This window comes from Galeopterus variegatus, unplaced genomic scaffold (assembly GCF_000696425.1).
Source record: "Galeopterus variegatus unplaced genomic scaffold, G_variegatus-3.0.2 Scaffold4252, whole genome shotgun sequence".
NCBI lineage: Eukaryota > Metazoa > Chordata > Mammalia > Dermoptera > Cynocephalidae > Galeopterus > Galeopterus variegatus.
Window position 1 is genome coordinate 167,178 of NW_007730363.1, and position 15,570 is coordinate 182,747.

A 15,570-nucleotide genomic window follows, 5' to 3' on the forward strand; every position below is an offset into this window, starting at 1 on the left:
CACTGAGGGTTGCGATCCGTTGCTGGTCACGAAAAAAAGACAAAAAGGAAAAAAAAAAAAAAAAAAAAAAACTCAGCTTCATAAGGAACGAAAAAAAATGTGTTGATGTTGCTAACATCTGTGGTAAGTCACGTCTTGTGTCTGTGGAATTGTGAAGAAGGAAAAAGAAATTTGTACATAGTATATATACTGTTTAGTATTATCCATGGTTTGCGTCTTGGAATGTCTCCTCCGTAGATAAGGAGGGACTACTGTGACAAAGTATATTTCTACCAATCTTATTTATTTACTCTGAAATTTTGCTTTCTCCCCGTTTTCATCTATCCCCATTTCCTCTCTTCTCATTTTTTGGTTTCTTGTTTGTTTTCTTCTCCCCAGTGTTTATTTTGCACGTAAAAACAAATAAAATGTTCTTAACTACCTCTTTACAGAAGAGATTGCATACTGTATATGAGTATATTTTGCATCTTGCTTTATTCACCTAATAATACTCTCCATGTATGTGGGCTCTTTATATATTAAGAATGTTAATCTCATGTCTGATATTTGATGTGAATATTTTTCTGAGTTTGTCTTCTGTTGTTTAATTTTGTTTTATTTTTTGGGACATATTGAAGCATTTTATTTTTGCATGTAGTCAAATCTCATTTTGACTTCCATTACTGTTAAGCTGAGAGATTTTTTTCCCCATCCCAAGATCAGTAAATATTCATGTAAAATGTGTTCTATTTTTTTTTTATTGTTTCATTGTTTTTTAAATTTTTAAGTCTTTAATCAATCCAGATTTTACTTTACTTGTTTTTTCCAGTTTTTCTAGTATCATTAAATAAGGTGTCCTTTTCCTATAGGTTTTTGGTATCCTCTCCCATCATTTTCGAGTGTCTGATTACATAGATTTGATTATTCTTTTTTGTATCAATAGTTTACTTCTTTTTTTTTTTTTCCTTTTTGTCTTTTTTCGTGACCGGTAACTGGATCGCAACCCTCGGTGTTGCGCCCGCACCGCGCTCAACCAGTGAGTGGACCGGTCTCTATATGGGATCCGAACCCTCGGCGGGAGCTCCACTGCACTCCCAAGCGCCGCACTCTACCGAGTGCGCTGCCGGGCTGGCCCGTAGTTTACTTCTTTATAGGGAAATCCTGCCATTTGGTATAACGTGGATGAACCTGGAGGACGTTATATTAAGTGAAATAAGTCAGACACAGAAAAACAAATACTGCATGGAATCTAAAAATGTGGAACTCATAGGAACAGAGTAGAAAGGTGATTACTAGTGTCAGGAGGGTGGGGGAAATTGGAAGATATTGGTCAAAGAGAACAGACTTTCAGTTATGAGATGAATAAGTTTGGAGACTTAATGTGCAGTATGGTAACTATAGTTAATAATAATGTACACTTGAAATTTGATAAGAGATTAGATCTTAAGTATTCTCACACACACAAAAAAGGTAACTGAGGTGATGGGTATATTAACTCGCTTGATTATGGTAGTCATTTCACAATATGTGTATATATCAAAATATCATGTTGTACACCTTAGATATGCACAGTTTTTGTCAGTTATACCTCAGTAAAGTTGGAAAAGATAAGCAGAAAACCCCAAAATCTAAAAAACAACAACAAAAAAACCCTTTAAAGAGAAGCAGTTCTTACCTGTTTATTCTTTTAAACTTGTGCTACTTAACTCTTTGTGGGTCTTAACTCTTTTGAGAAATGCAGTGACAATTGCATGGAAACTAGTAACCCCCACCCAGGGCAGGTGCATAAGTGCTGTCATGAGAGCACGTGCACATGCACAAACTCCTTGAATCCATAAGTCCTGCTGTTGGTACTTGGATGTCAAATTACTAACTCCTATTGCTAGATAACCTTTAAAATCCTTTGTTAGATTTCAAAATAAATTATGCTGAAGTTTTATTAGAATTGCTTTAATTGTATGTTAGTTGAGAAAAATTAACGTCTTCATGGTAGTCAATTTTTTCCAACTAGAAACACATTATTTTTCCATTTGTATAAGCATTTAATTATATGTTTTTAAATAAGGCTCCTCATTTTCCTTATTTAGGTATTATTTTTCTTGTTAGATTTATTTGTAGGGATATGTGAGGGTACTTCAAAAAGTTCATGGAAAGATTTGTGTTATATTTCTTTTTTTTTGACCAGTAAGGGGATTGCATCCCTTGGCACGGTGTTATCTGCCCCATGCTCAGCCACTGAGCGCACCGGCCATCCTTATATAGGATCCGAACCCGTGGCCTTGGTGTTCCCAGTGCCGCACTCTCCCAAGTGAGCCACGGGGCCGGCCCAGTGTTATCTTTTAATACTATTTTTCCACAAACTTTGAAGTACCCTCATGTATTTGGTTGCTATTGGGGTCTTTTCTGCCATTATATTTTCTTACTACTAATTGCTAGTATAGAGAGACTGTTGATTTTGTTTATTTGTAGATTTAATTCTATTGCTGTATTTATTTTCCTTAGTCTTTAAAAGATATCTCTACTGCATTTCACCTTGCTGCCCGTGTTTTGGTTTATGTTCATTTTCTTCTTTCACAATTTGAATTTTCGCTCACAAAAGAGGCATTCTGAGTATACTTTGGTTTCCTATAGTAAATTTTTTCCAAAAGTCTATATAATTTCCCCTGGCTGTTTAACAAAAACACAGTAATTACTGTATGGCAGGCACTGTTAGAAGCACTTTACAAATATGAACCCCTTTGTTTCATTTATAACAGTCCTGTGAGGGAGGTACTACTTCTATTATTTTATAGATGGGGAAACCGAGTTACGAAGAGATTAGGTGATTTGCCCAGGGACACTTGTCTAGTGGTGGAGATGGGCTGTGAACCCAAAAGCAGTCAACTGCAGAACTTGTACTCTTAGCTATAACACAGTTTTATGTCAGGGATGTTTTTGGTAGGGAATAGTATATTGGTGGTGGTGTAATAGGGTGAGATTAGAGGTGCAGGTAATCTTTTAGGAAGCTATAGCGGTAGTCCAAGAAGAAGGTAACAAAGACAGTGGGAATGGAAAAGAGAAGGCTTTATTTTACAGGTGAGTACAAACTGAGGCTCTGTTAGCAAATCTACATTTTCACAGTACTTATGTATTTTCAATGGAAACTTTAAACCAATATCGAGTGTAAATTATAAACATCTATGGAGTGATAGGTTTTGTTTATAAGGTACATATTTCATTTCAATAATAAGTATTAAAAAATATAGGTATTTTTCTCTTTTTGTACTAAGTTGCCATATAACAAGATAGAATATAAATTTGTGAAAATTTCTATAGTATTCTTTAAAATACTAGTCTAAGGACATTTTGAATATGTAAATTTGGAATTATTTCTTTTGTGCACAGTTTTTTTAGGAGCATATTTACTACATAGAATGAAGTATGTCTCTTAATTCGTTCTGGTTTAATGGTTTGAATAACTGCAAGATGAATGCTTATAGATTCTATTTCCCAGTAATGCTCTGAAAACATAGGATAATATAAAAATAATAAGTCAGAATAGAATTCCTTAAATAGCTTATCATACCATTGCTATCATTTGGGATCTCTGAGGGGTTTCCCAGTGATTACTCCTCTTTCCTGCAGAGGTTCTAATCAAGGTGGATCTGGCAACTAAATTACAGAATTAGACAGACTTAATCTACCTACTCAAATGCTAGAGTAACAGGGTAGTTCTTTTAGGGGCAGAAGCTGCCCAGGAATAGCAGTTGGAAATATTTAATTTGCTTCCTCTCCTCTGAGAGGAAGTGAGTGTAAAGAGGTGGTGAGAGGCCAGATGTTATACTAAGTGAATCCTTTCAGTGTGAAAGGTAGCATCAGGAGTGGGGAAGATTTGATCCCCTCAACATTCGTTAGTGTTTTCTTGAACCATCAAGCCTGTGATGGGTCAGGGTGGACGTGGAGCTCTCAAGGGAGGAGATGTTAGCTGTCTGTTTGGGTAGTCCTGCCCTGACTTTGAGGCCACTATTCCATTTCCCAACCATTATTCCTTTGGCTAGTCTCCAAGAAGTGCCTATAAGTAGCTTAGACTTTTGCTCCCAGAAGTTTTATTATTTAAAAAATTTTCTTTCTTTTGTTTTTTCTTTTTTTTTGGTGGCTGGTGCTATGGGAACCCAAACCCTTGACCTTGGTGTTACATGGCCAAGCTCTAACCAACTGAGCTAAATGGGCAGCCCCTTCTTTAATTTTGTAGTTTTAATTTTACAGGGAAATTGAACAGACAATACAGATAGTTTCAGTATCCTCCCCACTCACATACACAATTTCTCCTTTTACTGACATATTCCATTAGTATGGTATGTTTGTCATAAATATGAATCAATATTGATGTATTATTGTCAATTTAATTTTGTATGAGGGTTCCCTCTTTGTATTGTATAGTTCTATGAGTTTCACCTAATGCATAATGTCATGTATTAACCATTACAGTATGATACAGAATAGTTTTGTTGCCCTAAAAATCCTCTCTGCTCTGCCTATTCTTCCCTCTGCCCCCCACCCCCATATCCTGAAATCCTGACAGCCATGGATTTTTTTTTTTTTTTTTTTTTTTTTACTTCAAACATTTTTCATTTCTTTGTGTTGGAAACACTCAAAATCCTCTCTTGTAGCTAATTGAAACTATATAGTAAATTGTTAATTACAGTCACCCTACAGTGCTATAGAACACTGGATATTATCCTCCTATCTAGCTGTACTTTTATATCTATGAACCAAAAGTTTCTAAAATGAGTCAAAATAGTATACTGATATGAGCTGTAAGAAAGTGTTGTGGTGAATTCTGAAAATTCATTCTTTTCTATTTCTGACACTAGATTATGCCCTGTCACCTGACAGCCATGGATTTTTTTTTTTTTTTTATTATTATTACTTCAAACATTTTTCATTTCTTTGTGTTGGAAACACTCAAAATCCTCTCTTGTAGCTAATTGAAACTATATAGTAAATTGTTAATTACAGTCACCCTACAGTGCTATAGAACACTGGATATTATCCTCCTATCTAGCTGTACTTTTATATCTATGAACCAAAAGTTTCTAAAATGAGTCAAAATAGTATACTGATATGAGCTGTAAGAAAGTGTTGTGGTGAATTCTGAAAATTCATTCTTTTCTATTTCTGACACTAGATTATGCCCTGTCATGTTGTCTAATGGAATATCAGAGGTGCTGCAGTGAGATTGAATTATGTCATTAAGATACTCAGATAGTAAACTGTATAAAGATACTCTTGGAATTTAATGTCCAAATATGATAAAAGTCCAAAGGACCTTGAGAACTGAAGTCCCAAGTCAAATTCTTTTCTTTGAGTTAGAGGTACAAAGAAATTAATGTTCTTTCTAATTTCTTGTTTAATTGAATATTAGCTAGAGGGGTTATGAATTCTAGGTAGAGTTGGGATTCTTACAGCTGTGGCAGTTTGGACTGTCTCATTGGAATGGGTAGAGTTTCTTCATGGCCTCAGAAATTATATTGTTTGAATTTCAAGTCTCTTATGTGCTTCACTTTTAAAGGAATATGAAATGTTAATATATATAAGTTTAACACAGCTTTGGCTCCTCAGTTACCAAATTTGAAAAAAAAAAAAAACCCTCCCCCCCAAGGAAAAAAAAATAGCCTAGCCATTTCTGTCACTAAGAACAATTATTCCAGGCACAGTTATGTTCCCAGAACCCTGTACTTAGTTTTATCAAAGATTATGGCAGAAACTTAGTGGTATCTTAGTGAAGGAGGGTAGACAGATAGTAGTCTCACCAGAATAGCAGTTGTACTGATTATTTTACCTGTGGATTTAAACTTAGTTGGGAGAAATCTTTGAGCAAGAAATTAATTTTGGCACTGTGCATTTGTGATTTCTACAGGGAAATAAAACTACCAGTAATCTCCCCTGTTGAGCACTTTGATTTTGGCACCTCAGTATGAACTGAGTATGGACTATGTCTACCCATACTTGCTTGTGAGCAGGTGTTGTCAGTGGCTGTTCCTACTGCCTGTTGTGGAGTTTCTGCTTCCTAGGGATTTTCCATTGGAGAATCACCCTCACTGAACCTACCATGATCCTCTGGGGTCCTTATGAGGCCTCTGGAGTATGGACTAATGCCTTTGCTAGGTGCTCATCGTGAGCAAGACCTATTATCAAAAGTGCTCAGTTGTTTCTTAGTTAATGTATAACTTAAATGTAACTATCTAATAATTGACTAAATGTAACTATCCAAAAATAGATCATTATGCTATTCATATGGGAAATAAAAGGATAAGAATTGCCAATATTTTTTCTACTATTCAACAGCATTAATTTAATATGATAGGTGATTTGCTGAACTAAATCACTGCTTACTTAAAAAAAAATCACTGCTTACTATGAATATGATACTGTGTGGCTTTTCTCCCTTACTCTTGTCTTTTGATACAGAAATGAAATGGTATAAGGAACTCCCATATTTACTTTGCTCAGCATTGCCAGTTGTTTACATTTTGCTGCATTTATTTGTTTTATTCTCTTTCTGCATGCTCTTTGTGAGCATTCACATGTGTGTGTATATAAACATATATTTTTTTGGAACCATTTGAGAGTAAGCAAGAGACTTTGTTCTCCTTTGCCCCTAAATATTTCAGTGTTTGAAAACATGAACATTCTCTTATATAACCTGAGTACATTTATCAAAATCAGAAGATTTAATATTGATAAAATATTATTATTTAATCCACAATCCATCAGTACATATTCAAATGTAGGCAGGTATTCCAGTAATGTTCTTTATGCTTTTTCCCTCAGACCAGGATCCTAGTCCAGGATTACACAATAAATTTAGTCATCATGTTCTTCTATCTGGAACTGTTCCTCAAGTTTACTTTGTTTCTCGACCTTGATTTTTTTTTTTTTTTTTAAGAGAAGGAGCCATATATTTTGGTGTCAAGCCTAAGGCTCTGGGGGGGAAGGTAAGCGCACACAGCCCAGCAGGCACCAAGGTGAGCTGAGACTTGCACAGCACTAGGGGCTTAGTCTACAGCCATGGAAAGCTGGAGCAGGATCCAAGGTGGTGTAATATAGATTTTGTACAATGCTCTTCAGTTTGTGTTTCTCTGTCTGACTTTTCCTCCTTGTGTTTTTTTTCTTCATAGTACGTATCAGGAGATACATTATGTTGGTTTGTTTTAGTATTGATAATGTTAACTTGGATCACTTGGTTAAGGTAGCGTCCACCAGATTTCTCCACTGTATAATCATTATTTTTACCATTATAAATATTAGGAAATTCGTAGGAAAATATTTTGAGACTGTGTTCCTCATCAAAACTTTACTCATTAGTTTTGGTAGCTCATGACTTTCTAACTCCATCATTCCCTCTGTATTTACTAGTTGGCATTGTATTGTAGTGAATAGCTTTCCCTTCTTCCCCATTGTTTATTCATTTATTTGTATCAGAATGGACTCTTTGGTTCTCATTTTAGTCAGTGAGTTATAATCCGTTTTTATCATTATTTTATTACTCAGAGTGTCCCAGATTTGACCAGTAGAGGCCTCTTTCAAGATGGCTCCTGGGCCTCTTTTTTTTTTTTAAACTTTTAATTTTGAAATAAATATACAGTTGACTCTTTAACAACATGAGTTTGAACTGCAAGGGTCCACTTATACATGGATTTTTAAAAAATAAATACTGTAAATGTATTTTTTCTTTCTTATGATTTTCTTAATAACGTTTTCTTTTCTCTAGTTTACTTTATTCTAGGAATACAATGTATAATACCTACAATATACAAAATATGTATTAATCGACTGTTTATATTATCAATAAGTCTTCTGGTCAGCAGTAGTATATTATTAGTTAAGTGTTTGGGGAGTCAAAAGCTACACATGGATTTTTGACTGGGAGGTGGGTTGGCACTCCTAACTCCCATGCTGTTCAGTGATCAACTTATAGGAAGTTGCAAAAGTAGTCCAAAGAGTCTTGTGTTCCCTTCACCCAGTGGTGATATCTCATGTAATTGTATATATCCAAATGGTTAATTGACTTTGTTATATTACTGTTAACCAGACTAAATACATTATTCAGTTTTCACCATTTTTTAAGCTTGCATTTATTTGTGTGTGTGTATATGTATGTATAATTTTATTTAATTTTATGCCATTCGTAGATGTTTGTAATCACCACAACAATCAAGATACAGAACTGTTTCATTACCACAAAAGAGTTCTCTTGTGTACCTCTTTGTATTCATGTCCTCCACCCTATTCTTTCCTAATCCAACCCTTTGCCCTGGAAATCACTAATCTGTTCTTCATCCTCTATAGTTTTGTCATTTTTGAGAATGTTATGTAAGTGCAGTTATACAATACGTAACCTTTTGAGACTGACTTTTTACTACACATAGTATCTTCGAGGTCCATCCAGGTTGTTGCGTGTAACAATAGTTTATTTCCTTTTATTGTTGAGTAGTATTCCAATGTATAGATTTACCTGAATTTCTTCAGACATTCACCTCTTGAAGGATATTTGCGTTTGTAGTATTTTGCTGTTACTAATAAGCTGCTATGAACATTTGTGTGTTTTGAGTGACCATAAGTTCTCCCCCCCCTTTTTTTTTTTTTGATATGCTCCTATTATTCTTTGAGTACATTTTTACTTTTTGTGCTACAAGATGTTCCAGGATTATCTTTTTCTTTCCTTCTCACAGTACAGGAATCAGCCTTTTCTCCAAAGGGTCCTGGTTCCTTTTTGTGGAAAATGTATTTAGGCACCAAGATATGCATACTAACTATGCTTATTGCTATTAGCGTGTCATTGCTTCTAGGGTTTTTCAGCAAATAAACCAAGAAGCGTGTGTGTGAGTGTGTGCATGTGTGTGTGTACATAAAAATACACATATGTTTACGTCTATGTCTATTTTAAAACATCACCTAACTTATATCGATACCTCTAATTCCACTACAGTTTCTTAAGGTTCATTCTAGTTATACCATTTTCTGTCTTTGTAATTCTCTTATCCAACATTTAGAAACTTGGATTTTACTATCTTCAATATACAGTCATGCACTGCATAATGACGTTTAGGTCAATGACAGACCACACATATGACAGTGGTTCCATAAGATTATAATGGAGCTGAAAAATTCCTATTGCCTAAGCAATATTGTAGCCATCATAAAGTTGTAGTGCAGTGAATTACTTGTGTGTTTGTGGTGATGCTGGTGTAAGTAAACCTACTGTGCTGCCAGTTATATAGAAGTATAGCACATACAATTATGTACTATACATAATACTTGATAATGACTGTTACTGGTTTATATATTTACTATACTATACTTTTTATTGTTATTTTACAGTGTACTTATTAAAAAAAGTTAACTGTAAAACAGCCTCAGGCAGGTCCTTCAGGAAGTATTCCAGAAGAAGGCACTGTTATCACAGGAGATGACAGCTTCTTGTGTGTTATTGCCCCTGGAGTCCTTCCAGTGGGACAAGATGTAGAGGTGGAAGTCAGTGATATTGATGATTCTGACCCTGTGTGGGCCTAGAGTAATGTATATGTTTGTGTCTTAGTTTTTTGTTTTTTTTCCCCTAGTCCTTTTGGTCAGCTAGAATGTGTCTTAGTTTTTAACAAAAAATGTTTAGAAAGTGAAAAAATAAGTAAAAATTAAAGATTTTAAAAATAGAAAAAAGCTTATAGAATAAGAATATAAAGAAAGAAAATATTTTTGTATAGCTGAACAATGTTTTTGTGTAGCTAATTGTTATTACAAGAGAGTAAAAAAGTTGAAAAAAATAAAAAGCTTATAAAGCAAAAAGGTATAGTAAGCTAAGGTTAATTAATGAAGAAAGAAAAATATTTTTTTATAAATGTAGTGTAGCCTAGGTGTACAGTGTTGATAAAGTCTGCAGTAGTGTACAGTGAGTGATGTCCTAGCCCATCACATTTACTCACCACTCACTCGCTGACTCACCCAGAGCAACTTCTAGTCTTGCAAGCTCCATTCATGGTAAGTGCCCTGTACAGGAGTACAATTTTTAAAAAAATCTTTTATTTTATTTTAAATTTATTTTTTGCAGCTGGCCGGTATAGGGATTTAACCCTGGACCTTGGTGTTATCTGCACCATGCTCTAATCAACTGAGCTAACTGGTCTAAAAATCTTTTATACTGTACATTTTCTATGTTTATACTTACCAAATACTAACCATTGTGTTACAGTTGCCTACGGTATTCAGTGCACTAACATGCTGTTACAAGTGTGTAGTGTAGGAACAATAGGCTGTATAACACATAGCCTAAATGTGTAGAAGGCAATACCATCTAGGTGTGTATAAGAATACTCTGTGATGTTTGCACAGTGAAGAAATTGCCCAACCATGCATTTCTCAGAACATATTCTTGTTGTTACATGATGCGTGACTGTATTTATTCATTTGCTCTTATATTTCTGGTGTTCTTTCCTACCTGTATGTAGATCAAGGTTTCCCATCCTTGGCACTATTGACATTTTGGGGTGGGTAATTTTTTAATTATGAAAGGCTGTCCTGTGCATTGTAGTATATTTAACAGGATATTTACCTAGTAGCATTTAGATGCCAGTAGTAACCCCCAGTTGTGACAACCAAAAAAGCTTCTAGACATTGCCAGATGTCCATTGTGGGATAAAACTGCCCTGGATGAGAATCACTGCAATAGATCCAAGTTTTCACATGTTATATTCCTTGAGCCTGAAGAACTTCCTGTGGCATTTCTCTTTGTGTAGATCTGCTAGTGATGAATTTTGTTTACATTTGTCTGAAAATGTCATTATTTTTTCTTCCTTTTGAAGTATGTTTTCACTAGATAAGGAATTCTGGCTTGATATATTTTTCTTTCATATATATGTGTATGTGTATGTATATATATTTTGTCTCATCCTTCTTCCCCTTTTCCTTTGAGTTTCACATGTTAGACTTCTTGATATTGTCCAACAGGTCACTGAGTTGCAGTGTTTTTCCTTCTTCAGATTGGATAACTTCTATTTATCTATCTTCAGGTTCACAGACCCATCACGAATTGACTGTTTAGCCCATTCAGTGAATTTTTCATTTCAGATATTGTACTTTTTCTAGATTTTGCATTTGGTTCCTTTTTATAGTTTTATTTTCTCCTGAGATGACCTCTTTTCATTTATCATGACCATATTTTCCCTTAGATCCTTAAGCGTATTTAAAATAGTTATTTCACAGTCCTCTGATGATTCCAAATATGGTCATCTTGGGTTTGGTTTCACTTGACTGTTTTCTCTCTTTGCTAGTGGTCACATTTCCCTGCTTCTTCACAGATCTAGTAATTTTTAGTTGTAAACTGTACGTTTTGGGAGATATGGTATAAGGACTCTGAATTCTATTATCTTCCTCCAAAAGAATATCGATTTTTGCTGTTATTTGTAGTTAACTTAGCTAGACTCCAAACTTTGTCTCCTGCATTGGGCAGCAGCTGAAACTGCTTACTTCTTTCAGCTTTCTTTCTGTTCAGGAACTGCCAGGAAAGTGTTGAGTTAGATTGGAGTGAGGAAGGGATAGGGTACTGAAAGATGAAGTCAGAGAAGTGACCTGCGTAAGAGCCGTTTTGGTAGAGTGCTGAAGGTAAAAGCCTGATTGGAGTGGTTGTAAGAGAATGGCAGGAGAAATTTGGCACAAAGTGTTGGCAATTAATAAGCACAGGAGTTGGCAATTAATAAGTATTTGGGGCTTTATGGCCCACAGGTAGTCATGGGTGCTGCTGTTTTTCTTCTTATTCTTGTTCTCCTTTTTCATTTCTCCCTCTTTCTTCTCTCTTCTTCATAATCCTTTTTTTTTTTTTTTCCTTTTTGTCTCTTTTTTACTGACTGGTAACGGGATCGCAACCCTCGGTGTTGTGCCCGCACCGCGCTCAGCCAGTGAGCGAACCGGTCTCCACATGGGATCCGAACCCTTGGCGGGAGTGCCATCGCGCTCCCAAGCGGCGCACTCTCCAGTGCGCCACCAGGCCGGCCCTCTTCTTCATAATCTTTAAAAATGGAAAACCTATTCTTAGCTCACAGGCCACATAAAAACAGACACAAGCCAACTCTGGCCCATGGGCCATAGTTGGCTGATCCCTCTTTTAAACAGACAAGTCTTTTAAGGAGTTTTGCTATGTAGGAAGTGAAGAGTAAGGAGGAGGTGGGAGTTAAAAGGTTTTTTTTTCTTTTTATTGAGATGGGCGAAATAACAGTAATTTTGCAAGTCAGTGGGATTTAGCCAATAGAAAGGTGGGGGCGGGGGGTGGTATTTATTTTGTAGGAAAGATAGAATTGCTGGAACAATGTCCTTGAGTAGATGAGAGGGGATGGGATCTGGGTCTCAAGTGAAGGGGTTAGCTAGGAGCAGTTAATTCTTGGTAATATTTTGAACATTTTAAAGTTTTTTCTTCCTTCTTCCTTTTCTAGTGCCTAGGATGGATATAGAACCAGTAACTTTGATGGGTTAGTTTTAATTCTCAAGTATTATTCTTAAAGAGACAGTTTGAGTTCATTGTGAACATAATTGAAATACTTTCAGTAAGTAACAAAATAAAGAACCTTTAATTATTAGTTTATTGTGTTTGTCTTGAAATTGAGATCACTTTCTGTTTTTCCTTCCAAAGTGCTGTGTATGGATGCAAAGATCAATTTTGATTCTAATTCAGCCTATCGCCAAAAGAAAATCTTTGACCTGCAGGACTGGAGCCAGGAAGATGAAAGGGACAAAGACGCAGCTAAGGCAGATCTCAACTACATTGGCCTTGATGGAAATATAGGCTGTCTAGGTATCACGTGCTTTATGTTAGAGTTGGATTTGCTAAGCTTAATTTATTTTCTCTGTGTTTGTTGCTTTATATGAATCATTTTTCCCTCTTGTTAGTAAATGGTGCTGGTTTGGCTATGGCCACAATGGATATAATAAAACTTCATGGAGGAACTCCAGCCAACTTTCTTGATGTTGGTGGTGGTGCCACAGTCCATCAAGTAACAGAAGCATTTAAACTTATCACTTCAGATAAAAAGGTAAGGGCTTATGTTGTAGAATTTGAATGGTGAGAAGTAACTTGATTAATTAGCAGATGGCGGTCATGCTAGTTGAGCATTAAAATTCAAAAGATCTCAGTAGTTTGGAAAGAGGAGTTGAAATCAATGCAATGGGAAACTTTAGTTTTTTCTCTAGTTAACTTTATGATTTAGAAAACAAGATAAAGAAATATTAGATGCTGTGGTGATGATGATCTGGCATGGGAGCCATTCAGATATGGAAAAAATTCCTGGAGATGTTAGTTGTCCATGGAAGCCCAGGAATCAGGAAAACATATAGAGCTACAAAGAAGAAAATAAAAAATTACCTTTAATTCTATCCAGAGATAACTTTTATTACTATTAATTTCATCCGTTTTCTTCAGAACTTGTTAATGTGTGTATATTTCACACACATTACACATATATCTTTTTAGAAACAATTTTATTAAGATTTAACTCACCATATAGTCCACTCATTCATATATATATATACATATATATCTTAATATATGTATTTTGAGGTTTTTTTTTTTTTTTTGTCTTTTATCTTTTTCCGTGTCCGGCAACGGATCGCAACCCTCAGTGTTGCCCCCGTACCGGACTGGGGACCGGCAATGAGATTGCAACCCTCGGTGCTGCTCCCGCGCCTCGCTCAGCCAGTGAGCGGGAAGGTTTTTTTTTTTTTTTTTTTTTCCGGGCCCGGCAACGGACCCCAACCCCCAGTGTTGCCCCCGTACCGGACTGGGGACCGGCAATGAGATTGCAACCCTCGGTGCTGCTCCCGCGCCTCGCTCAGCCAGTGAGCGGGAAGGTTTTTTTTTTTTTTTTTTTTTCCGGGCCCGGCAACGGACCCCAACCCCCAGTGTTGCCCCCGTACCGGACTGGGGACCGGCAATGAGATTGCAACCCTCGGTGCTGCTCCCGCGCCTCGCTCAGCCAGTGAGCGGGAAGGTTTTTTTTTTTTTTTTTTTGCGCTAACATATTTTGAACACTTTTTACAATTCACTAAGGTATCTTCTAAAACAATCATTTTAATGTTTGCATAATCTGTCATATAGATATACCTGTATTAGTCTATTTGTGTTGCTTATAACAGAATACCCAAAACTGGGTAATTTATAAAGGAACAAAATTTATTTCTTATGGTTTTGAGGCTTGGAAGTTCAAGGTCCAGGGAACACACCTGGTGAGGACCATCTTCCTGGTGGGGTGACAATAGCGTCCTGTGGCCACCAGAGGGTCATATGGTAAGAATGGGCTGAGCAACAGCAAAAGAGCTAATCTTCTCATTTGCTCTCCTATAAAGTCATCAGAACCACACCCATGATAATCCATTAAACCATCAGCCCATTACTCCATGAATGGATCAGTCCATTCAGAAGGGCACAGTCCTTGTGATCCAGTCACCTCTTACAGGCCCCACCTCTCAAATACCATAATTGGATTTCCACCCTCTTAGCATAGTTACAATAGGAGTCAAGCTTCAATGAGTTTTGGGGGGACATTCAATCCACAACAATGTTATAATTTAGAACTATGCATTTATAAATGATTATCAAAATACAAGGGATGTGAAGTATCATAATCCAAAAGACATACATATTATTAATCACCAGATATTTGTTAAGGAGTATACCTATTATGTGGCCAGTGCGGGTTTTGTAAGGTTTATAGAAAAGTAAGATAAAAGTCTCCATGAAACAAGTTTTATTGAATTTAGACTTAGAATCCCTCATTGGTAGGGATCATATCTTACTCATTTTTGCCTCTCCTAGTGGCTGGTATAATGCTCAGTGCATGCATAGGTCATTAATAAATATTTATTACTGATAAATATTATTGATAAGTATTTATTACTGATGATGTTGACAATGTACATTTTTATTTGTGGTGTTAGACTCTAGAATTATTTTAAAAAAATAAATTTCACTGCCTTTCCTTTTGAGCTTCTGTAGATTTTGAGCCTCTTATTTGCCATATTCATTATTTTTACAGAGGATTTAACTAAAATGAGGAATAAAATGTGTTTTATTTCCCTTGTTAAATAATTATTCAAAAAAGTAAACAAGTTTTATTGGAACTATATTTCTATAGCTTCTTTGGCATAAACTCTAGAAGAGTATTAAAGATTGAATCTAAGTATCTAACTGTTGAGTACTTACTAAGGTGAATTAGAAATCTAGTTATTTATTTTCTTAAGCGTGGCTTTAAAAGGCCCAGGTGCAAGAATGGAGAAAAGTGTATGGAGCGTTCCAGCACTGGGGACTAACGTGATGGACATTACAGTTGGAAATAGAACATGAACCCAGAGTGACTATGTGGATAGCATTGAAGTAACTGTATACTTAATTATGTCTCTTTGTGTTGGACACTGTGCTTGAACTTGGGAATATATGGGCCTTTCTCCCTTAAGATATTTATTTATTTATTTATTTTATTATTTTTTTAAAAAAGATGACCAGTAAGGGGATCTCAACCCTTGGGTTGGTGTTGTCAGAACCATGCTCAGCCAGTGAGCTATCTGGCCATC

At 35.9% G+C, this 15,570-nt stretch overlaps 1 protein-coding gene across 1 annotated transcript in view; it reads left to right on the forward strand.

The window, feature by feature from the left end:
- Nucleotides 1–15,570, forward strand: part of SUCLA2 (succinate-CoA ligase, ADP-forming, beta subunit) — a 62,722-nt gene that overhangs the window by 37,206 nt on the left and 9,946 nt on the right. The window contains exons 7-8 of the mRNA XM_008587102.1: nucleotides 12,638–12,799; nucleotides 12,895–13,037. Coding sequence (XP_008585324.1) covers nucleotides 12,638–12,799; nucleotides 12,895–13,037 — 305 coding nt within the window. The remainder of the gene's footprint in view (nucleotides 1–12,637; nucleotides 12,800–12,894; nucleotides 13,038–15,570) is intronic.